General features: G+C 38.3%; 2 protein-coding genes across 3 annotated transcripts in view; one reads left to right on the top strand and one right to left on the bottom strand.

Annotated features, from left to right (window-relative positions):
* USP9X (ubiquitin specific peptidase 9 X-linked) overlaps window positions 1-5,813 on the bottom strand; it is a 487,376-nt gene extending 481,563 nt beyond the window's left edge. Inside the window, exons 1-2 of the mRNA XM_041740837.1 lie at window positions 5,767-5,813; window positions 892-986 (exon numbers count right to left, since the gene is read on the bottom strand). The gene's annotated coding sequence lies outside the window, so the exon portion shown is untranslated. The remainder of the gene's footprint in view (window positions 1-891; window positions 987-5,766) is intronic.
* A 118-nt stretch (window positions 5,814-5,931) lies between these two features.
* Window positions 5,932-24,196, top strand: part of MED14 (mediator complex subunit 14) — a 65,112-nt gene continuing 46,847 nt past the window's right edge. Inside the window, exons 1-10 of one of the 2 annotated variants that reach the window (XM_041740842.1) lie at window positions 5,932-6,588; window positions 11,495-11,521; window positions 13,752-13,857; window positions 19,139-19,312; window positions 19,931-20,060; window positions 20,537-20,665; window positions 20,978-21,085; window positions 21,648-21,780; window positions 22,980-23,130; window positions 23,627-23,738. In XM_041740842.1, the coding sequence (XP_041596776.1) occupies window positions 6,374-6,588; window positions 11,495-11,521; window positions 13,752-13,857; window positions 19,139-19,312; window positions 19,931-20,060; window positions 20,537-20,665; window positions 20,978-21,085; window positions 21,648-21,780; window positions 22,980-23,130; window positions 23,627-23,738 (1,285 nt within the window). In that variant the 5' untranslated portion in view covers window positions 5,932-6,373. The remainder of the gene's footprint in view (window positions 6,589-11,494; window positions 11,522-13,751; window positions 13,858-19,138; window positions 19,313-19,930; window positions 20,061-20,536; window positions 20,666-20,977; window positions 21,086-21,647; window positions 21,781-22,979; window positions 23,131-23,626; window positions 23,739-24,196) is intronic. The other variant, XM_041740841.1, reaches the window with a different exon arrangement.

Genomic DNA, 24,196 nt, shown 5'->3' with positions numbered 1-24,196 from the left:
TTTGTTGTTTTTAGAGCTCCTTGCAAACATTCTTATTTCAAGGCCTGAAACCAAAGTTAACACTTTTACAAGCAAGCATAAGTTTCCTTTTAGTTTTTTTTAATGTTAAACACTCTATAAATTACACAAATGTTTTAAAAATCTGGAAGATGGGACGCCTAGGTGGCTCAGTCAGTTAAGCATCTGCCTTTGGTTTAGGTCATTGTGGGGTCCTAGGATTAAGCCCCACATCAGGCTCCCTGCTCAGCAGGGAGTCTGCTTGTCTTTCTCCCTCTGCCCCTCCCCCTGCTCATTCTCTCTCTCTCTCTCTCTCTCAAATAAAGAAAATATTTTTAAAAATCTGAAACATTATATGTGTTTGTATCAATCAGCTGTTGATTAGGAAAGAAAAAAATCTGGAACTTTATTTGACTACCTGTATTCAATTTTTCAAAACTTTTTATCATGCATATTCTCACACCTACAGAAAAGAAGAAAAGGAACAGAGTATAAAGAACTTCTATGTAGCTATCATCAACTTTAATAATTCTCAACATGTTGCCAGTGGTATTACATCTACCTCTGCCCACTTTATTTTCCAAAGTGTTTTCATAGAAACCTTAGACACTTCATTTCACATGTAAATCCATGTAAGTCAATCTTAATCCTAAATAAAAGAACACAATATAAATAGAACTACAGTGTATAGATGATGAAATATACCTTTCCCATTCATTCATTGAAGCCAGAAGCTAGGCATACTATGGTAGTGCTGGGGCCATGACAGAGAGAGCCACATTAGTACAAGAAAAGACAGTTAGTTCATAGGTAATTAAGGTGAAATAACAAATTTAAGAATTATTACTCTTAAGTAATGATGATGGTAATAGTTAATATTTATAGATCACTTACTGTTTGCAAATGTTAACTCATCAATTCTTCACAATCATCCTCTGAGGTAAATACTAGGATTTTAATCTAAGTGATCTGATTCCAGAGGCTGTGCTCTAAGGGGGAAAAAAAAGAGAGAGAGAGAGAGAGACAGAGAGAGAGAGACAGAGAGAAGACTACTTTAATCTTGTGGTAAAAACAATGCTATTTGTTCACCAAACCATTTCATTTTCTTCCTAGGCACACAAGACTATATTTCCCAGCTCCATGGCCTTTATTTTAAGAAGAATTTATTATTGGGGCACCTGAGTAGGTGGCTTGGTTGAGTGTCTGACTCTTGATTTTGTCTAAGGTCATGGTCTTGGAGTTGTGAGATTGAGCCCTGCATGAGGTTCTGTGCTCAGCACAGGGTCTGCTTGACCCTCTTTCTCTTCTCCCCACCTCTAAAATAATTAATAACTCTTAAAAAAAGAATTTATTACTTAAGTATAGTTGACATACCATGTTATATTAATTTCAGGGACACAACATAGTGATTTAACAATTCTATATGTTAAGCTTTGCTCACCACAGTAAGCGTAGTCACCATCTTTCTCCATATAACATTATTATAATATTATTGACTACTCTCTATGCTGTACTTTTCATCTCTGCAACTTATTATAACTGGAAATTTGTACCTCTTAATCCCCTTCACCTTTTTCACCCATTCTTCACTCCCTAGCCCTCACTGCAGCATTATTTACAATAACCAAGGTATGGAAGTAACCTAAGTGTCCACTGGTAAATGAATGGATAAAAAAGATGTGGTATATATATATATAATGGAATATCACCTAGCCATAAAGAAGAATAAAGTCTTGCCATTTGAGACAACATAGACTAACCCAGCTCCTAGCCATGTGACTAATTCTGACTAATAGAATGTGGGTGGACACTAAAAAAAATCTCCTGGTTAAAGTGATGGCTTCCCAAGGTAGAAGGAGCCTGGATCTCTGGGTTACTACTCAGAGTAGGATGGGCATCTCCATCAGGTAATATCTTTACTGAACTTTGTGAGCACAAGAAATACTCTTACTGTTAAGTCACTGTGATTTAGTGGTTTATTATGGCAGCTTGTGTAAATTAACAGAAACACTTTAACAAATTATGAAATTTTTAAAAATACTGAAATGTACAGAATATATTAACAATCATCTCTTTCTACCCAGATTTAATAGATATTAATATTGTCACATTTCCTTCAGGTATTTCTTCAGTAAACCCATTACATAGAACTAATAGCTAACAACCAATAAAGCACTGCCTCATCCCTTACCCCTCCCTAGATGTAACTACCATCCTGAAAATGCTATGTCATCCTCATTTACATTTTTCACTTTGACTACAATATATGAAATTATAGCGTTATTTTGCGTGCCTCAAAAATGGGCAGAAATAAGAAACAAAACAGATGAGTGAAGAAAAAAAAAAGAAAGATACAAAGCAAGAAACAGACACTTAACTATACAGAACATACTAATGGTTACCAGAGGGGAGGGGGGATAAAATAAGCGATGGGGAATAAGAAGTACACTTGTCATGACAGCTCAAGGTGATGTATAGAATTGGTGAATCACTATGTTGTATGCCTAAAAACAATATAACAGTGTATGTTAACTACACTGGAATTAACATTAAATTTTAAAAAATAAAAATGACAGAAATGTATCAATATCAAAAAAGATTGCTGTTTTCATTCAGTATTGTTTTTGAGATGTATCTATGTTGTTACATATAGGTTTAATTTCTTCATTTGAACAGTTACATAAAAATATAGCAGTTTGGGGTGCCTGGGTGGCTCAGTTGGTTAAGTGGACAACTCCTGATTTCAGCTCTGGTTGTGATCTCAAGGTCTTGGAATCAAGCCTGTGTCATGCTCTGCACTTAATGAGGAGTCTGCTTGAGGATCCTCTCTCTCCTTCCTCTGCTCCTTCCTCTGCCCAACCGTGTGCTCACACTGCATGTACTTTCTCTTTCTCTAAAATAAACAAACCTTTTTTTCTTTAAAAGATTTTATTTAAAAATAAATAAATAAATAAAAGATTTTATTTATTTGTTCATGAAAGACAGGGAGAAAAAGGCAGAGACGTAGGCAGAGGGAGAAGCAGGCTCCAGGCAGGGGGCCTGATGTGGGACTCGATCCTGAGACTGCGGATCACACCCTGAGCCAGGGGCAGGTGCTCAACCACTGAACCACCCAGGTGTCCCTAAAATAAACAAATCTTAAGAAAAAAAAAAGCAATTTACTCAGCTATTTTGCTTCTACAATAGAGCAATGAAATTCCTTTTACATTCCTAATATCATAGTCAGGGGAGGCCTCGCTAAGGATTTTCTCATTTACACAGATACTGGAAGGATGAGAAACCAGCCACCTGAACTGGGACAACTGGGAAACAAGTGTTTCCCATATTTGGAACAGTGGACAAGCCCTAACATTGTGGAGAACAGCATGTGCTAGACCCAGTGAGGTTATAGGTGTAGTAAGCGAAGGAAAGAGTGGCATGAGAGTGGTGGAGAAGCAGGCAAGGGTCACTTTGTTAATGGCTTTAGAGACCACAGTAAGAAGTTTGGGTTTTCTTTTACAGGCAAAAACAATAAAAGTGTTGTCTTTTTCTACATTGCTCAGACCACACTCACAGTATTGACTTCTTTTCCTCAACTTTACCATCAATGGAGCATCTCTTGAATGAATGCAGTTACTGCTTTTGCAGTCTGCTTTGGAGAAACTGACTGTAGTATCTCGTAAAAAAAAAAAAAAAAAAAAAAAGAAAAAATTACTTTTCAATCTCTTTCCCACTCATTTGTGTCTGAGGGGCAGTTGTATGCTTCAAAATGAAGTTATATTTATCACAATTCTATTTTTCTATCAAGAGGGCTTAAAAGGAAATGTTCTTTTATTTTTCCCTATTTTGCAATCAATTTATTAAAATCAGATTGACTTCATGAAAGATCTCAAATGTTTAGGTCAATTGAAGAGCCAAGGAAATATCATGCTGCTAGTTCTGAAACTATCTGAAGTGTGAAGAATCTGGTGATGACCAAATAGAGGAATAATTAATAGTTATGAATGAAAGAATTATGTATATATACTACAAAGCCAAGCACTGTACTATAGGCTGTAAAATTATAAATTACACGATTTACACAAGTGATTCGGAGGAGTCATTCCTTTAGTAACTCAGCCAAACTTGCTAACAATTTTTCTCCTTCCCCATTCATTTCCTCACTAGCACTTCCTGTATTTGTCTAACAGCTAAACTATCAGGTTGGGAGGTGGGCTATCACCCCTTTGAGCTTTCATTTGTATTACCTCCCTGATCACCAACAATTCAAGCATAGCACCTCTCACAGTTTTATTCCTAGATTTTTGCCTTGTTTTCCTTTAGAATATCCTTTTTAACAAGTACTTTCCAATTTTTAAAGATACCTATTTCAACCCACAGATATTTCAATAGAATCTAATCTGATGGATGTGGGTGAGACTTTCTCTATTCTAAAACAAACCCATCCAATTAATTTTTTTTTCTTTTTTTTGCTAGTTGGTCATACTGTCTCTGGAGACCCTTACTGACAAATATAATGTATACCAAAAGACATAGTGTATAACTGTGTTTAATATATGCAATAAGGCAGAGTTAAAACCCTATCAACATCACACAGAATGAGAATCTGAGAGTTAGAAAAGACGTTAAACACCATCTTATACGACCATTTATCTTTCGCGTGTCTATGACCACTTTTTTTTTTTAACGCAAGTCAATAGTTTTCAAGAAGAGTGGGGGAGAACTTCAAAAAACTGCAAAAGAAATGGTACCATTCTAGCTAACAGAAAAATGTTCCCTGAGGTAACTTGCATAGGGAGGGATGATAGTCTCTGCCCCCCAGCAACTGCACTATCCATAAGTACTCCGAAAGCATTTTGAGGAGTACCATGATGTTATTAAGTGTAAATATGCTTAAAGGCCACAAAAGAGAGCAAGCGACTATACTCCAAAGGTTACACCTTTGGGCGACAAGTGAACGGCCTTCAGGAATGACTGAGAATTAGTAAGTGGGCAAAAAGTATTTTATACATGAAGGAACAAGGGCATCTTTTACACCTAAGAGTTACAGATAGGAATCTCCAAAAGGATGTTTGAAAAAAGAGTCACAGCAATTGTTTTTTTTTTAACAGTGGATTTCTACCTTAGCTGTACAATAAAATCACCTAGGAAGCTTTTAAAACCTTCTAACATAGACCTCACATCCGACCACTTAAAGCCGAACCTAGGAGGGTGGCATAAGTATTTTTTAAAGCCCCGCCCCTCACACCCCGCGATTCCAACGTGCAGGCTGGGTTGAGTCACCATTTTAAAGCAAGAAGCAAAATACTAAACGTGGATTTTGAAGAGGAAAAGTGGAGGTAGCGCACAGAAAAATAACTGAAAACCTTAGGAGGGCAGGGCGTCGACTGCAAGAGCAGGGACAAGAACTGAGTGAAAGCCCGCGGTAGAGGATTTAAGGGCTGTTTCTGTGGTAGAACTCCCGGGATTTAGGGGGTCGGAAACGAGATATACGTATATCCAACTTCATTAAAGTGAAGGTATTCTGCCAAAAGCCCTGCTCCCGCCCCCCCATCATATTTTCTCGCATCTTTTCCCACAGTTAAGGAAAAAAAAAAGCCAACAATGACGGAAACGTTTGCTATCCCACGAAAAGCGCATGAGCAGACTGTGGGAGGAGCAAAGATCTGAGAAGCCACAAGAGCGCAGCCGCCACAATTTCTTCGCGATTCCAGAACCACAACTCACGAACATCTTGGGAGGAAACCTCCCGAGTCGCGTTTGGCCCCATTGGGGAGCGTTGATAAATACCTCACAGTACTTTGAAGCCTTTTAAGCACCGGCGGGCGGCGAAGGCAAGGGCGGGGCAACTACTGACGTCTGCGGTGACGCCGCCGACTCCGCCCTCACACCCGTTTCCGGCGACGCACAGCCCCCGCTTCCGCTTTCCCGGCCCGCGCGCCGGCCCCGCCCCACTCCCACGCGCCCCCCAGCGTCACGGCGCCGGACAGCCGGGAAAAAAGGCACAGGTTGCTGTCGGAAGTCCCCCTGCAGGTTCCCTTCCGTTTAGCCTAACGACTTCCGCTTTGAGCCGTCAACATGGACGCTGCGGCTGCCTGGCGAAGCTGCCTCTGATCAGTTGCGGAGGCGCAGCTTCTCTGCGGAGGCCGTCCCGCTTCCCCGCCCTCCCCGCCTCCCCCCGCTTCCCCCCGCCCTTCGCTCCAGTCTCTGGGGCCGGCGGGCTCATCGCTACATGGGGGCGGGCCTCCGCGGCTGGCGCACGGCTTCCTGTTCGGAGGCGGCCTGGCGGTAGGCGGTGGCGACTCTGCCCGCGCCCACTTAGGCGCGGTGACCGAGCGCCCGGGAGGATCAAGGGCTTCATCTTGTGCCGCTGCGCCAAGTCCGGCCCTGCGCCGCCATGGCCCCAGTGCAGCTGGAGAACCACCAGTTGGTCCCGCCTGGAGGCGGTGGCGGGGCCAGCGGTGGTCCCGCGTCAGCCCCTGCGCCTCCTCCTCCAGGAGCCGCCGTGGCGGCGGCCGCTGCAGCGGCGGCCAGCCCGGGCTACCGGCTGAGCACCCTCATCGAATTTCTTCTGCACCGGGCCTACTCCGAGCTCATGGTGTTGACGGACCTGTAAGTGCCGCGAAACCCATGCCTGCTCCCCAGCACCCCCCCCCCCCGTCCGCCTCTTCCCGCCCAACCAGCTTAGAGAGGCTCGCACCTCCCTCTCCCCAAGGGGCTGCTGTTTTCTCCTTTCCTCTGGGCTACTCTAGAATTTCTGAACTCGTGGGGCTCAACGGAGGTGGAGGAAAAGCTTTGCGTTTGGGGTCTTTCTCGAGATGAAGCAACGGAGACTTGTTAATTATGCATGTTAGACTCACTGAAAATCCCATCTTTGGGATTTTTCCTCCAGTTGCCAACAGAGCCCAATTGATATCTTGGTTGGAAGCTTTTTAACCCAAGATTAGGTGGGTTGAATTCCCAAAGTTGAATACTATTTGAATTCCCAAAGACAGGAAGTCTGTTTTACAGCGTCTTGACGGTATGTTTTAAATGTAGGATTGTAATCGCTTCTGACAGAGTTTGAACTCAGGAGATGTATTGTGTATAAAATAATCTAAAATTTTGGATTCCTAGGTTGTTTTTTCCTGAAATGTTTGGGAGTGTTTGAAGTCCTAACGCATTTAGTATAAGAAAAAGCTTTATTGTTACCGGTCTTCTGTTATTGTCTCGGAGTATGAAGGGAGTTTATAAATCACCAAGTTACCAATGAAATGCCTTGGGACATGATTAGAGTGTTAATCCCTTCAGAATAGGATCAGAATACACTAATGATTTTCAGTGTGTGTAGAAAAAGCACTATAAAATTTTGAGGCATATATACCTTAATTACTGTTTTACATTTTTAAATCCAGGTTCAAAAAAAGTAAGAATTTTAAGTTTTTATCTTTTATGTTATTGTTAAACTGCAGATCAACAGTTGCAGTTGTATGTATACAATTGAAAACATATACATTAGTTTTCAATTGTATACATTAGTATGTAGATCTTTTTTTTGTAAGTAGATCTTAGTCTGTAAAGTGGCACAGTAATTTGTTACCAGAGACTTAAAATATTTGTTTGCAGATAACTGAAAGTTAGAATAGGTTCCACTTATTCCTGTAAAACATCATTCCACTCAATTTGACATATGGTACTTTATTGAATGGAACAGAAAGAAGGCTACCCCGTCTAGTGAGAAACTTAAGTAGTTGTCATGATTAGGTCCTATTGTAGTAGTGTAATTCCCTGAACCAATTACTGTTGGATTTCATAAAAACTTAAGGGTATCCATGAAAAAATTACGTATATATGAAGCTCACCTACCCAGTGTATAGCTATGGAAAAATGTTGAAAACGCTGTCAGTGGTTGTGTAATTTGTATAATTTATTCTTTCATAGATGATTTGTAGAAATTCTTTGAATTATATTGTGTTCTATTTTACAACTTAATTATGAAGAAACGTCTATTTTATTGCAGTAGAATAAGTATATAGTTTTAATCCTGCATCCTTTATATGATGATGATTCCTATACTTCTATCTCCAGCAGAGACTTCACTGAATTCCAGACTATATATCCAAATGGCTGCATTTAAATTCCTAATGGGCATTTCAGTCAATTCCACTTAATCCCCCTTGCCTCCGCCCTGCCCCACCCCTTTCCAATTTTACTAAAGAGTATCTCCATTCTTCCTGTTGTGGGTTAAGCCAAAAATTTCAAGTAATTCTTGGCTCCTCTTTATTCCAGTCCCATACTTAGTACATCAAGTCTTGTCACCTGATTTCAGAGTCCGGCCACTTTTCAGCATTTCCATTGAGTATGAATCCTTCGCCCATGTTAACTGTAGTATGCCAGTTGATGTCTCTACTGCTACCCTTTTCCTTTTGCAATTTTGTCATCCATAAAATAGCCAAGAAGATCCTTAAAACTTTTTTGCTCACAGCTCTCCAGTGGTTCTCCATCTCATTTAGAGTAAAAACATTTTATAGTTACCTGTATATGGAGTGACTATAAGACTTATGGTCCAAATCAGGACACTTTTGAGCATGAAAGGTGGTGGTGTTAATAATAATGGGTGGCACAGTTGGTTAAGCATCTGACTCTTGGTTTCTTTTTTTTTTTTTTTTAATTTTTTTTTTAATTTTTATTTATTTATGATAGTCATACAGAGAGAAAGAGAGAGGCAGAGACACAGGCGGAGGGAGAAGCAGGCTCCATGCGCCGGGAGCCTGATGTGGGATTCGATCCCGGGTCTCCAGGATCGCGCCCTGGGCCAAAGGCAGGCGCCAAACCGCTGCGCCACCCAGGGATCCCGACTCTTGGTTTCAACTCAGGCTGTGATTTCAGTCATGAAATTGAGCTCCATCCTCAGTAGGGAGTCTACTTGAGATTCATTTTCTCTTTCCCTCTCCCCCTCCCGCTTGCATGCAAAATGAGCACGCTCTCTCTCCCTCTCAACTAAATCTTAAAAAATAATATCCGAGCATCAGGCATAAACCAGGACTTTCTTTGGCAAACCAGGACATGTGGTCTCTGCCTTCTCCTTCCCTCTTTATCCTCATTTCCTAATACTTTTCCTCTTTGCTTATTCTATTTCAGCCCCACTACCCTTCTTGACATATTTTTGATAGTGCCAGGCACACTCCCACGTTAGAGCCTTTGCTCTTCTCCCAGAAATCTGTGTGGTCTGCCTTCCCATTTCTTTTTTTTTTTTTTTCTTCCCATTTCTTTTAATTTAGGTCTTTGTTCAGATAGAACTTATCAGAAAGACTTTCTCTGACCACCCCTGGAAAGCACTCTGCCCCTGCTATCTCTTCTTTACTCACTGCTTTATTTTTCTCTTATCACTCCTGGGTACCATTAGTTTATTTTAATACATTAACGAATGAGTTTTTAGAATTGTCATTGTAGACCGTGGAGTATTTAACGGGAAAATACATTCCCGCTCTTCATACTTGGATATATAAAATAACTCTTTTCTCTTTTGATGTGTGCTAGCCAAAATTAGGAACTTACCTTGGAGTTCCTAAATCATGTATTTTTCCTTGTTTCAGGTGGAAAACTGTCAGAATCAATGTATTGATGTGAAACTAGTATTCTAGATCTACTTTTTAAGAGCCTTATTTCTGCCACATTTGATGCTTGTCTTTCAACTATTGAAAGTAAAAAGGACTACCTTGACAATTTCAGTAGTTTGATTTTGGCCGCAGATTTCTGTTTTTCCCCTTCTGCTTGTCTGCCTCCATCTTTCCCCCAACATACATGCTCTCACCTGGGAGTTTACACTCTGCCTTGATTTCTTAGGGACTTAGGTTCTACCTTTTTTTTTTTTTTAACCTGTTTTAATTAAAATTAGAAAATGCTAGGATCTCAGTCATGTAAACTTGTCTTATTACACTTTGGTGTAAATAAGTGTGACTTCAAAAATTTGCATTTTAGGACTTTTGCCTTAAATAGTGGATTTGTTATCCATAAAAGGAATTTTTTTTAAAGATTTTATTTATTCATTAATGAGAGGCACAGAGAGAGAGGCAGAGGGAGAAGCAGGCTTCATGCCGGGAGCCTGATGCGGAACTCGATCCCGGGACTCCAGGATCGCGCCCTGAGCGCCGAAGGCAGGCGCCAAACCAGGCGCCAAACCGCGGTGCCACCCAGGGATCCCCCATAAAAGGAATTTTTAAATAGATTAGAAGGAATTGGGAGGAAAGAGATGCAGACAACAAAGCCTAATCTTTGTCCCGGAAATGATACTGCCTCTGACTTTGAGATCATCCTTTTAGGGTCCCTAGGGCATAAGAGAAGAGACCAATGTTTCCTGTTCTTTCTACCCCCCAAAGGCTCTCATCTTGTTTCTCTCCATCTCTTATGCGCACACCAGCATCCGTGGTGGTTCTCATTCTCTCCCTCCCTTGAGGATGAGGGTTGTGGCTTCTCAAGGGAATGTTCTCAAGAGCTTTCACATGTAGAGGAACTTGCCAGTAGTTGTATTTCCTTGCATTCTTACAAGGCCTTAATTTCTACTTCATATGATCTCCTGGCCCTTCCAGCTTCTACCTAGTTTCCTTTATCACTCGGATCATAACTTCAACTTCTATCTCACTGTCTACTCTCAGAATTATTAACTGTAAGCCAGAGCTCATTTTAATAGTTTCCCCTCCTTGTACCTTGAACTCTGGTTTTATTTTTTTTCTGCACCTGTGGCCTGTGAGTGGGAGAAGAGAACCTAAGTGGTTCGGTGTGTGTTCTTGAAAAGGGGATTAGATGTAGAGGAGCTGCTCAGGCCATTGAATCTTGGGCAGGACATGAGATAGAAACTTCCCGAATGTGGTGATTCAGGAGGCAGATAAGGACCTTTGTAAGCATCATTTGAGGTGAGTGTGTTAAATAGTATAATTTAACAGGGTAATTGGTGACATTGGTTGCTGGCTGTTGTACTAGAGAACTAGCAAAAAGGAAATAAAAACCTTACTGGAGCTTAAAAGTCCTCATTTACATCTAACCACCATGCAACATCATAATTAGTGTAAAACCCTTGGCTGACACTGGTTCTTTTGGGTGTTTAGCTTCCGGTTTTACCCACCCTGACAAAACATGGAGAAATTACTGCTTGGAAGCAAGGCTCCATTGGATACAGGGAAGCTGGCAGCTAGTATTCTACATCTGTGACTATTTTGGTTTTAAAAATATTTTCTCTGACTCCATGATAGAGTAGTGTGTTTAATGTAAGGCTTGAGGTTTTTAAATGTTTGAGGCTCATGCAGTACCTTTTGGACCATCTTGAATGGAGAGGAATGTTCCTTTGTTGGTTTTTTCCCTTATAGCCATATTGCTAGAAACTTATAAAAAAGAGTAGGTAGCCTCGCCAGCCCGTAGTGGCTATTTATCCAGTTTTTCTGAAACACTAAGATATATAATAGAGTCAACATAAAGACCATTGTCATATTTTGATGAAGGTATGTATATATTTAGTCATTTTCTTTTTTTTTTTTTCTCTTAGACTGCCAAGGAAATCTGATGTAGAAAGGTGAGTATGAAAAAAACTTAAATCTGTGTCTATGTTGGTTTATCTATGAGAGTGTATGTATGAGAAAGAGAAAGGGTGTGGGTATGGGTAGTAGGGCTGTGGATTGGAAACCTAGGTCCAGAGAAGGTATGTTTCACACCATTTGTTTAGGGCACCTTTGGAAATGTGATTTCCTAATCCTTGACAGTTCGACAGTTCTTGGTGTGAGACCAGCTCTGGACCTTGTGTTCTAGAAACCTTTATTGTCAAGTCCTGAGGGGGTAGGAAGATGTAGAAGATACAGGACTTAAGAAAAGCTGAGGAACAGACTGATTGCAGGAAGTTGGCTGCTAATTTACCATTTGCCACAATGATGCTGTTAGATGTCGTTAGAGAACTGACATTTGTCTTCTGCTATTGCTGTTTCATAGTTGAGAGAATTTTGATTGAATTGGAGTTTGGGGCTTAAGACCCAACTAAATTAAATACCAATGTTTCCATAGGCCAAAGGAACAAGATAAATTAAGGTTTCGGAGTAATCCTGTGATGGAGGTTTAAATTGTGGCCATGGTATAGGCTACATGACTGTATGTCTGGCTTTACTTATGCTCCTTGCTTGATTTTTTTTTTTTTCCTAAATACCAAGTCACTAGGGAGGATTTATTACTGACTATATGCTCCCCACCCCCACTGCCAGCTATCTTTCTGATGGAATGAGATCAAAAGGTAGAGATGGGAGAGACAGTTAAAGCATACTTTTGTTATGGTTTGGCTGGCCCATTTTAAAGGAAGGAAATGTAAATTCGGATTTCTTATGTCCACTCTGGTGTCTGAAGGGAAACTGGGCCTTGAAAAACTGATTCATGCTGCTGATCACTTGAGATTGCATGGAGTTGAAAAGTCATGTTAACAATAGTTTACAAAGGTGGGTGTTTGCTTTCCAGTACAGGAGCTCATTTGGGGAACCAAGTTAATAATATACAGATATGTTTGCTCTGTTGGAGTGACAGTAGTGAGGCCCCCAGCAATGAGACGGTGCCAGGTCTTAATGTACATTTTCTGTTTCTGCTATGCTCCGGCCTTGTGAGTAATGCTCCTCTTGTTTTCTTTCTTAAGGTCCCTCACAGACACTGGCAAAGAGTCTTAATTGTATCTGTGCCCTTGCTTTTCTTGGTACTATCAATAATCGTATTGCTGGCTGAATCTTAAGGAAGTCTTTCAGGTTTTTTGTAGGCTTGCTAGGACTTAGATTCTGTGGTCCTCAGTCAGGATTATATTTCAACAAAAGCTTTTATTTTGGTGCATTGCCTCATGGTGTTGCTATTGGTGAGATGCAGAGATGTGGGTTGGAACCGGAGGCCATTGAACAGCTGTACTGAAATTAATATAGGTCAGAGTCCACTTGGAGAGAGGTTGATGTCCTGCTGAGTCCTGTCATCAGTCCTGGCCTGTCGAATATTTTTTTCAGTATCTTAAGGTAAACTATGAAAGTGGTTTTTCAGTTTTAAAGCTGACAGGAAAGTGAGAGGTCTTGCTAACACACTGACAACGTAAAGCTTTTAAGGCTTTATGAGATGATAAAAATACAGATGAGTATTTAGAGAAGAAGCATTGTAGTGGGTAGAGAATAAAAATAGATATGGGAAGACCATCTAGCTCTTATTTTTAGTGCTTAGCTTACTTTCTTTAACTTTGTTTAGATGACTTAATGTCTAAGTTTTTCACTAAAATTAGTTTGGTAAAGTTGCATAGTTCTTTAATTATTCAGGTGTTTAAATCACACGCTTGCAAGATGGAAATGGGCTCTTGGTTTTGTAGAAGTGAGACACTTTCAAGCTTTGGTAAAGATCTGTTTCAATTCCTTTCTCCTACCAAAAAGGTTGCTAATTCATAACTCGTAGTCTGAATTATGAAATTCCTAATTCTAAATTTGATCTCCTTTGTGAGCTAGTTAACTTTTACATTGTATTTTTATGTTTGTAAATTGGATACATTTTAGTAAACAGCTTTTATTGTTATACAAAATTAATTTTTAAAATGTGATTCTGATTCATTGCTAAAATATTTTATTGAATTTTATTGAAAATAAAAAACAGGCAGTATATAAAATGTGACAATAATTCATATTTAGGTTCATTTCATTGTAATGCTCATAAACAAAGATTGATTCGTATTTCAGTCCAGATGAAGTAAATTGTGAAATACTCTTTTTCAAATGTGTTGGTTCATTAAGAATTGTTTTATTTTATAGGAAAATAGAAATAGTGCAGTTTGCTAGCCGGACACGGCAACTCTTTGTTCGACTGTTAGCTTTAGTAAAATGGGCTAATAATGCTGGCAAGGTGGAAAAATGTGCGGTAAGTTAAATTTTTCACTTTATTTTATAAAAAATAAGTTTTTGGAATGTTAACTTAGACATAGTTTCTAATTTTGGCTTTAATTTATATCTGCTGATTTGTTTTGAGGGACATTACTTAAGTGAGTAGCCATATTTTTGGATGAAAATGTGTAATATGGGATGCCTAGGTGGCTCAGTGGTTGAGTGTCTGTCTTCTGCTCAGGGTATGATTCCAGGGTCCTGGGATCAAGTCCCACATCAGGCTCCCTGTGGGGAGCCTGCTTCTCCCTCTGCCTATGTCTCTGCCTCTCCCTCTGTGTCTGTCATGAATAAATAAATAACATTTTAAAAAACCCAAGAAAATGTGTAATATATTTCTATAGAAATTTAGTATTTGATCACCTGAGCAGAAAAAAAGAGTATCTGGAAACACTGTTACTCTAGAAGACAATATGAGACTTGAACTAAAGGAGGGAGAAACAGCTTTATATCGTTATACTTCCTTAGAGTGTGCAAAGTGCTTCCTTGAACTTTGCCTATTGATTCTTGAAAACCCTGAGTATGGCAGAGTTGTTATTTTTTTTCTTGTTTTACAGATGAGGGAATAAGGTTCTTAGTAGCTAAATGGCTTCTTCAAGGTCACAGCTAATAACACCATTTATCTGATTCTCCATACCCTTGAGTGAGCACAGGTCCGGCATAGGGTATGGCTGATGAGACTTAAGTAAGGCATAGCCCCTGCTCTCCAGAAGCTCATAGTCTGTTAAATCTTTTGAATTCAAAGGAATGACTTGTAGTGAAGTGTACCAAAGATGCTAAAATCTGCCACCCCCCCCTCAGAAAAGAAAAGAAACCCAAGTATGAGCTCATTATTGGGGAGGATGACGCCCTGTTAACAAACAAAACACATGATTACTCCCTTCTGTTTTACTTCCGGTCACTTCCAGTGAGGAGAATGGAAAGAGAGTAGAGTACTCTTTCATCTTGGAAAGGATAGAATAATTATCATAAAGCGAATAAAGTCTTAGAATGATGAGAGCATTTATTCACTTTAATTGAGGTCAGCTTTACAAGGCCAAGTAACCTAGCCACTGTCAGTTATACTTGGAAAGTGGGTAGATTCTCTAAGTAAGCATGACACTGATGCTCTTTTTTTTTTCCATTCAATTATGTAATATTAAAATTTTTAAAATCAGTTTTTACAGGTAAAGGCAGAAAAACAGCTTTACACTGGTTAAATTTTACTTGAGTACTTTTCAGAATCTCTTAAAGTTTAGTAGATTTCCTGGATAAATTAAAATGAACAGCCACCCAGTTAGTATAGAGGTACTATAATAAATTTCTTTTTAGCACCCTGACAAGCTAAGTCAAAAATATTTTTATAGTACTTTTATATTTGCAAGTCTATCAGGGCTTGCCTCTTCCACTTTAGAAATGAATCTAGGACACAGTTGTGTTTCTGCATGTGATTTCCTGAGCTTTCCCCTCCATTGTATCTGCTGCATTCACTTTCCTTGGTTTTTACTAGGTTCCTTCGTCATTAGACACAAAGCCTGTGTGAAAGTTGCTAAAGTAAAAGGAGAAAAGGGATTGTGAAGAAGTTGAGAATTGTAATTTCTAGAATAATAATTTTTTTAAAGATTTTATTTATTCATGAGACACACAGAGAGAGAAAGAGAGACAGAGACACAGGCAGAGGGAGAAGCAGGCTCCATGCAGGGAGCCCGATGTGGGTCTCAATCCTGGGTCTCCAGGATCACGCCCTGGGCTGAAGGCAGGCGCTAAACCACCCAGGGATCCCCACAGAATAATAATTTTTAAGTTAAAAATAAAACCTGGTTTTCATTGAAGTTGATACTCCATTCCATCTCTACCAACTAAGCTAGTGACAATACTAAGAATTCTACCAAGAGACATTCTAGCCTGCATATCTTTGTCCATAGGAGTAAGCGATCATCCTTCTGAAGTACATCAGTCACAGGTTTATTTGGAGGGAGGATATTTTGTACCCCATATATTGTTTTCCTCACGGGGGAAAGTGTTCTTGGATTCATCTGTTGTCTGTTGGTATGATAGAGAAATTAAAGTTTGTATTCAGAAGGTCTTTTGTCTACTGTAAAGCATCATTCAAGGGATAGTTTTGATTATAAATATTAATAAATAGATTTATGGTAAGCTTATTTATCAGAAAGATTTACAATTCATTGTTCTGGAAATTTGGACACCAAATGTAGTAAATCTATTCTGGCTGAAATGAAGAAGCATGGTATAATATTTCTGGAAAGCCTGTAGTTTCTTTTCATTAACTACTTAACTTGGGATAGTCTTTTCTTAAAGATGTTCAAACTTGCAGTGAGAAGTTAGGTGTCACTGAAGTGTATCATATTGAAGTGTTCAATTTTTCAAACCTGGTGTCAAATCCCTAATAACATCATGGGTGTTTCAGTTACCTATTTAATATTACTGAGTCTTGCTTCAGTAACATAATGTCAAGGAAAATTCAAAACTCTTGGTTTTGATATTGAACCATATTGTTATTCATCTTTCATTCATAGTTCAGCATTCTTCTATTAATTTTTTTAATTGGCTATTCACATAAGTCACGTTCTGAATAAAGTCTCATATTGAACTTCTAAAGTTCTGGTATTTTTGTTTTGAGAATGTAGAAAGATGTATTTATGTCCGGTATAATGCCCATCAACTTGAGGATTAGAGGATTATTTGTGTTTTGACTCCTCTCAATCTAATGATTATTTATCTAGTTTCATTTGAGGTTCTTAATAGATAGTGATCTTTAGCCATTCCAGACATATTAAGTGTGTGGCAGGGTATAAATACACAGTTTATAGAACTCTAATGGTAAAACAGCCTGGGTCATGTTTTATGTAAGAAAAAGAAAATATCTCATATTCCTGGAGCTTTTTGAAAACAGCTTTATTGAGGTATAACTCATATACCGTACAATCTGCCCATTTAAAGTACACAGTTTAATGGTCTTTAGTATATTCAGATACGTGCAGCCATCACAGTCAATTTTAGAACATTATTATCATCTCAAAGAAAACATCTACCCTTTTGCTATCACCTCCAGGTGTTTCCCCCAGCCCTAAGCAACCACTAGTCTGCTGTCAGTAAATTTGCCTATTCTGAAGATTTCATATAAATGGAATCATAATATGGGGTCTTTTGTAACTGGCTTGTTTCACTTAGCATAATGTTTCTAAGGTTCATTCATGCTGTAGCATGTAGTAGTACTTCATTTCTTTTTATAGTTGAATTGTATGGATCTGTATTTTGTTTATCATCAGTTTGTGGACATTTAGGTTGTTTCTAGTTTTTAACTGTTATGAATAATGTTGCTATAAACATTCATGTACAAGTTTCTGTGTGGACATATGTTTTCATTTCTCTTGGATATATATGCCTATGAATGGAATGGTTGGGTCATATGGTGACTATGTTTAATCACTTCAGGAACTGCCAGACTGTCTTTCAAAATGGCTGTACCATTTTACATTCCCACCATCAGTGTATGAGGGTTCTAGTTTTTCCATGCTGATACCTGTTATCATTTGACATTTTGATTTTAGCCATCCTGTTCGGTGTGAAGGTGGTATTTCATTGTGGTTTTGATCTGCATTTCTCTGCTGACCAGTGAGGTTGAATATCTTTTCATGTACTTTTGGTCATTTATGTATTTTTCTTTGAGAAATGTCTATTCAGTGCTCAGTTAGATTTGAAAGGAGAATATTACTAACCATATTAACAACTGGCACATGAGTGCTTTAAAAAAGAGATCATTAGGGACCTATATAGTTTCACTAGTAAGTTACTCAAAACTAACATTTTATGTTTACTCATTCGGTTTCTAAGTCAAAGGAGTATAACTGAAGCTAGTGTATTTTGAATTGAGCCAGAGTAGTTTGGAGAATGTCTCATTAATTACCCACATTTAAGGTAGAGCACTGGATTTAAGGCTGGATGAACTATATTACTGCACTGGGATTGATACATGTCTTCCCAGGAGGAGGGAGGTCTTTGGTATTCTTTGGCTTTGGCTTTTATCTGATAAGCATTTTTACAGTGTCCTGGATTGGAGACTAAATCTGAGTCTCAGAAGTTGAGAGAAGTAGGGACGCCTGGGTGGCACAGTCAGCTGAGCATCTGGCTCTTGGTTTTTGCTCGGGTAGTGATCTTGGGGTCGAGGGATCGAGCCTCACATCTGGTTTCACGCGCAGCGTGGCATCTGCTTGGGATTCTCCGTCTCTCCCTCAGTATCTCCTACTTGTGCTCTTGCTTTCTCTAAAATAAAGAAATCTTTAAAAAAAAAAAAAAAGTTGAGAAGTAGAATCCAAGTGGTTTTAATCTGTTAAAACCAGACAGATTATAGTCCTCCTTTGGTTTCAGGATGGAAAAGAACTTTGCTTGATAGAGATTTATGTACAAAATATCAGGGTCTTTTAATGGACTCCCAACTTCTGTTTGGGGTATGAAACTGGCCTAGATTTCATATAACAGGCAGCATTTATGGAGTATTTTATGTGTTCTGGGCACTGTTCTGAAGGTTTTATGTGCATTAACTTTTTTTAAAAAAGATTTACTTATTGGAGTGCAAGAGCACAGAGTAGGGGGAGGGGCAGAGGGAGAGAATCTCAAGCAGACTCCCCACTGAGTGCAGATCCCAATGTGGGACTCATTCCCACGTCTTAGGAGATCATGACCAGAGCCAAAACCAAGAGTTAGACACTTTAAGACTGAACTACCCAAGTGCTCCCTATATGCGTTAACGCTTAATCTTTAGAACAACCTTACTGAGGTTGGAAATCATTATCTCCATTTCACAGTTGAAAAAACTGAGGCCCAGAGAGGTTAAGTGACTTGCCTAGTTTATATAGGGTTAGCAAGTTCAGAGTTAAAATTGAGACCAAGGCAGTCTGGGTCCAGGAGTCCATGCTTTTAACTACTTTAACAACCAACTCTAGAAATCTATGAGAGTAAAAAAAAGCATTTTATTTTATTCATTTTTCCTAACTTCTGATATGTATATGCAGTGTTAGGGATGGAGAAATAAATTGGAAAACCTTTTACTTTAAGTGATAGAAGGTTATTGTTTTTAATGCCAAATACAAATGCATTAAATATTTCTTCACATTACTGGGAAATTTCTTGAAGAAATGTTTCAAAATGTGAAAAACTGTATTAAGGCCCTCAAAGTTTACTTTGGAATGAATAAATGATATTTTAAGTGGAAAGCAGCCCATTCTCAATAAAACTTAATACATTTACCCTTTGCTTTAAAGATGATTTCAAGCTTTTTAGATCAGCAAGCCATTCTGTTTGTGGATACTGCTGATCGCCTGGCCTCATTAGCTAGAGATGCCCTAGTCCATGCACGCCTGCCTAGTTTTGCCATCCCGTATGCCATTGATGTACTGACTACTGGGTCTTATCCACGACTGCCCACCTGCATTAGGGTAAGTGCATTGCTTACCACTCCCTTTCTCAAAAGTTGAAGACTTTGGCAATGGAGTCTACTGTGTTATTAAGGAGCCCAAAAAAATGACTATTCTGTATTTTTAAAACAGCTATTTCATGTAATTCACTTTTTTTTCCTCTGTAACTAAAATTGAGGCCAGAATGTGAGTAACTATCAAAATGGATGAATCTTTGTGTATGTGAAGTTAAACATGTGCAAATTAATTTATGTCTATTTCAGATGTAAAAATACTGAATGATGCTTGCTTTTTGAAAGATTTTGTTTTGTATTTAACTTTTATTGTGGTAGTTGTTTACTGACTCGGTGCTATTGCATTTTATATTTTTAAGAAGTGGTAGAAGTTATCTAGTGACATGAACTTGGTTAAATAGAGCATGAAGATCATATGCATTACTGTCTTAGCTGGGTACTGGTGGAATCATTGGAACTCTGATGCATGATAGTAATGGTCATGTCACTATTATTGGATATAGACTGCAGAAATGAGTGTTGAGATTCTCTTGGACAAAGTATGAAAATATTACGTTAAGATAGGCATAGGTAAAGATTGTGTCTTTTTGTACATTATTTTAAAATCACTTAATTTTTTTTGTAGGATAAAATTATTCCTCCAGACCCAATTACCAAGATTGAGAAACAAGCCACACTTCACCAACTCAATCAGATTCTTAGACATCGGCTTGTGACCACAGATCTTCCCCCTCAGTTAGCAAATCTTACAGTTGGTATGTACCTGAAGTTTATTATGTTTTTTAAAGAATTAACTTTTGTTAGAATTTTTTTAAAAACAATTTTTGGGGGGTTTCATTTGAAGAAATACCATTTTGATGTTTTGGCCTACAGTTCAGGTGGTGTTCAAATATGTGACCTGTCAATCCAATCATTTCTCTTTAGTACCTAGGGGTAAAGTTTTAGCACCTGGAGATAAAATGCTGGTATGTGAAGCTGGGAGCAAAGGGATTACCTAGGGCTGGAGGAGAGAGAGGAAGCTCCAGAGTTAGGCCTCAAGAGAAAATTATCAGTTGATGTTGGAAGTGTTAACTGCCTTTGGCTATTGCTTATGCAGGAACTACTGAATTCTTGGACATTTATGAAAGAACTTTCAAGCTATTTAAAATTTCTTTTAAGCAAGACTAAGCTTTCTAGGTTAGCAAGCTGCTTATTTTCTAGCATAGTAGTCATTGTCTTCTTCTTTTAAAAGCAAATGGCCGGGTGAAGTTTCGAGTTGAAGGAGAGTTTGAAGCCACTTTAACCGTGATGGGAGATGATCCAGATGTTCCATGGCGTCTTCTCAAGCTAGAAATTCTAGTTGAGGACAAGGAAACAGGAGGTAAATCACAAATACTGATTTAAATCATAAAAATTCAAATGTTTGTTGTTTTTATATTATTGGAACATTCTTACAGAATAATAAATGTTTAGCAGTTTATCCTGTAATTTGAAGCACATGTTATGGTAATCATACCTACCTGCTAATCTGTAGAGGCTTTAGTGTTTCTCAAGTATAAAGTTCTCTGGTTTTCATAGATAAATTAAGTTTTTTTTTTTTTATTGTTAGTATACTCTTCCTTAAATGGTACTGTGACATGATCTGTACAGTGTTTTTCTGATTAACCACCTTCTTTTCTCCTGCCAATGGAAGATGGGCGAGCCTTGGTTCATAGTATGCAAATCAACTTTATCCATCAGCTGGTGCAGTCTAGACTCTTTGCTGATGAAAAACCTCTTCAGGACATGTACAACTGCCTACGTATCCTTTTGAAATTTGAGACATATATTTGTAAGGAGTTTGTATGTCCCTCTCCTCCCCACATTTCCATTTGCCTTCCCCCCATCCTGAACTGTAGCAGACTAAACTCTTCCCCTGCCTCCCCACCTTCCTTTATGGGGGTAGAAACAGGGCTGGAAATTGATCAGTGTGAAGAATAATTATACATCTGTATTAAACCAAATTGTACATTTTACTCTTCACTTTGCAGGTAAAAGCAAAAATGAATTAGAAATAGTACTATCTGGAGGAAAAAAATAGTGCTATTTGGTCTACTCATAATTTCTAAACTGTGATCAGTTAGCAGGCAACTTGGACCTTATAGTTTGTTTATATTTGTTCAGAATTAAATATGAAGCTTCTTTCTAAGATTGTGCCAGAAATTATAACACTTTTTAAGTATATGTCATTGGAGAAATATAATTCCAGATATTTCTTTCATATCCAGGTTTTGGGGAAATAGAGCTTTTGTTAAATGAAGTTTTGCTTGTACTTCATTGGCTGTTGTAGTGATTTATTAAATCTGCTTAACGAGACCCATCAGATTCTTTCTGCTTATCGCTTCAGTTAGAAGTGCTACATTCCCAAACTCTAATGTTAATACGAGAGCGGTGGGGAGACCTTGTGCAGGTGGAAAGGTACCATGCTGGAAAGTGCCTCTCCCTCTCAGTTTGGAAGTAAGTGAAGTTGATTCTGGTTAGTTCATGCTGTGACTGTTAATACTCTGTTTTTTTCTCTCATGCTTCTGATTTACTATAAACCAATAGCTGTGTACCTCTAGCAACATGATTTTATATAGTAAGGTCACTGGTATCATATATACCACATAGAACATCTATAATTGACCCCTTTCTTAGAGCATGACATGTTTTAAATACATAGATCTCTCTTTGTACTAAGACTTGCTATTCTTAAAATGTTAAATTACTCTGAGCTCATACCAGATGGCTGAAAGACCATTGAGATTGTTGGGTATGTTTTTAAAATATGCTTATCAGAGTTTTACATTTTGAATTGTGCCCTTTAAAGTCTTTTTTGGGGAAAATTAGTATCAGGCTGTTTACAGTTCTTGATTCCCTGTTTGAACTTTGCCTGACACTCATTTTCTGTAAAGAAATCAGAGATTAATAGACACCACTTAGAACACAGGTGGTTTTGTTTTGGGATTTTTTTTTTTTAAGATTTTATTTAATTATTCATGAGAAAAACACACACACACACACACAGAGGCAGACATAGGCAGAGAGAGAAGCAGGCTCCACGCAGGAAGCCTGATGTAGGACTGGATCCCTGGACTCCAGGATTACGCCCTGGGCTGAAGGCAGGCACTCAACCACTGAGCCACCCAGGCATCCCCCTGGGATTTTGTGTGTGTGTGTGTGTGTGTGTGTGTGTGTGTGTGTGTGGGCGCGCGCGCGTTTTGTTTTTAAATTTTGTCTTTTTTTTTAAAGGACATAAATAATGTGTTCAATTATGAATAGCAGTCTTCTCATTATTAATTTATTCCCTCCACAAACATTGAGGGCCTGTCATGTTCTAGACTCTGGCTAAGGTACACAATATTTATTCTGTTTTATTCCAAAAGTTAATAGGTCGTGTTGGAAAAAAATTATATTCATGTTTCTTTTTTTTCTTGTGGTGCCTGGGTAGCACAGTCAGTTGAGCATCTGACTCTTGATTTGGGCTCAGGTCATGATCTCAGGGTCATGAAATTGAGCCCTGTGTCTGGCTCCACCCTCAATGTGGATTCAGCTTGGGGTTCACTCTCCCTCTCCCTCTGTTCTTTTGCTGTGCATGTGCGTTCTCTCTCTCTCTCTCTCAAATAAGTAAATATATAAATCTGTAAAAAATGAAAATATATCTTCTTTTCTCTCAGTCAACAGGTTCTTGGGAGAAAAACAGGGACGGCATCTGTTCACAAAGTTACAATTAAAATCGATGAAAATGATGTCTCTAAGCCTTTACAGATTTTTCATGATCCTCCTTTGCCAGCTTCTGATTCCAAATTAGTAGAAAGAGCCATGAAGGTAAAAGATTAAGTGTATCTTAATTTTATTTTGATTAAATGAATATATGTAACTTACTATTTATATTTAAACTTTAGCAGAAATTCTTTAAAATACCAAGGTTCTCCTTAAACCCTTTATGAAACTTGTTATAAACAAATGTTATATGTTTGCATTTTTTTATTACTGATGTTATACATGATTTTTTTAATGTTCTCTCAAATTTTTTAACTTAGGACAGATCACCATTTTATTCTGAAGGTCTGCCATTTAATCACTGATAACCAATACATACTATCCTGGTGTACACTTGCCAGAATGTTAGCTGAAGTCTTTAAGCTACCAGTACCATATACTTTTATCTTTTTAAGCTTGCTTGCTTTTACTGGTTAACAGTCAGTGTGATTCTAAAAGGAACTATCTTAAAGCACAATAATGTACTCTTAGGTTTTTAAAGTAAATATGTTTAAATTAATTGTTTAATTGTTAAAATTGTTTAATTCTGTTGTTTATGCAGATTGACCACTTATCAATAGAAAAGCTCCTGATAGACAGCGTCCATGCACGAGCTCATCAGAAGCTCCAGGAGCTGAAGGCCATTCTGCGAGGCTTCAATGCCAACGAAAACTGTAGGTTCTTTTAAAATTGGCATTTCTTCCTTTTTGTTTATGTTACTATCCACTTTTATTTTACTAAGTGTCTTAATACTTTTTTTTCCCTGGTTTTGTTGTGGCGGTTGGGCATTTCTGCATTTTAACTTTCGCGATCTATCAAGCTTGCCCTAATTTTTCTCTTATTTTCTTCTTTCTTATTTAACTTGGCTATATTTTTGAAACGTATACATATTGAACCTCCTGAAAGCTTTTTTCCAATTGAAGTGGAAATTATTTTAACATCTTATTATGAATCTTATTTCTTTTATGTCTTCTAAGAATAAGGCAGCTTTGCAGATACTTAAGTTATTTATAAAATACGCATCTCTTTGAGTGAAACAGATTTTATCCCTGGTCTTTTTAAAGATTTTTTTCTTGAATTGTTAATACATCAGCAAGATTCAGGTAAGAAATACAGATATATACATGTAATG

Source organism: Vulpes lagopus, chromosome X, assembly GCF_018345385.1.
Source record: "Vulpes lagopus strain Blue_001 chromosome X, ASM1834538v1, whole genome shotgun sequence".
NCBI classification, from domain to species: Eukaryota; Metazoa; Chordata; class Mammalia; order Carnivora; family Canidae; genus Vulpes; species Vulpes lagopus.
This window is presented reverse-complemented; position numbering and strand designations above follow the sequence as displayed.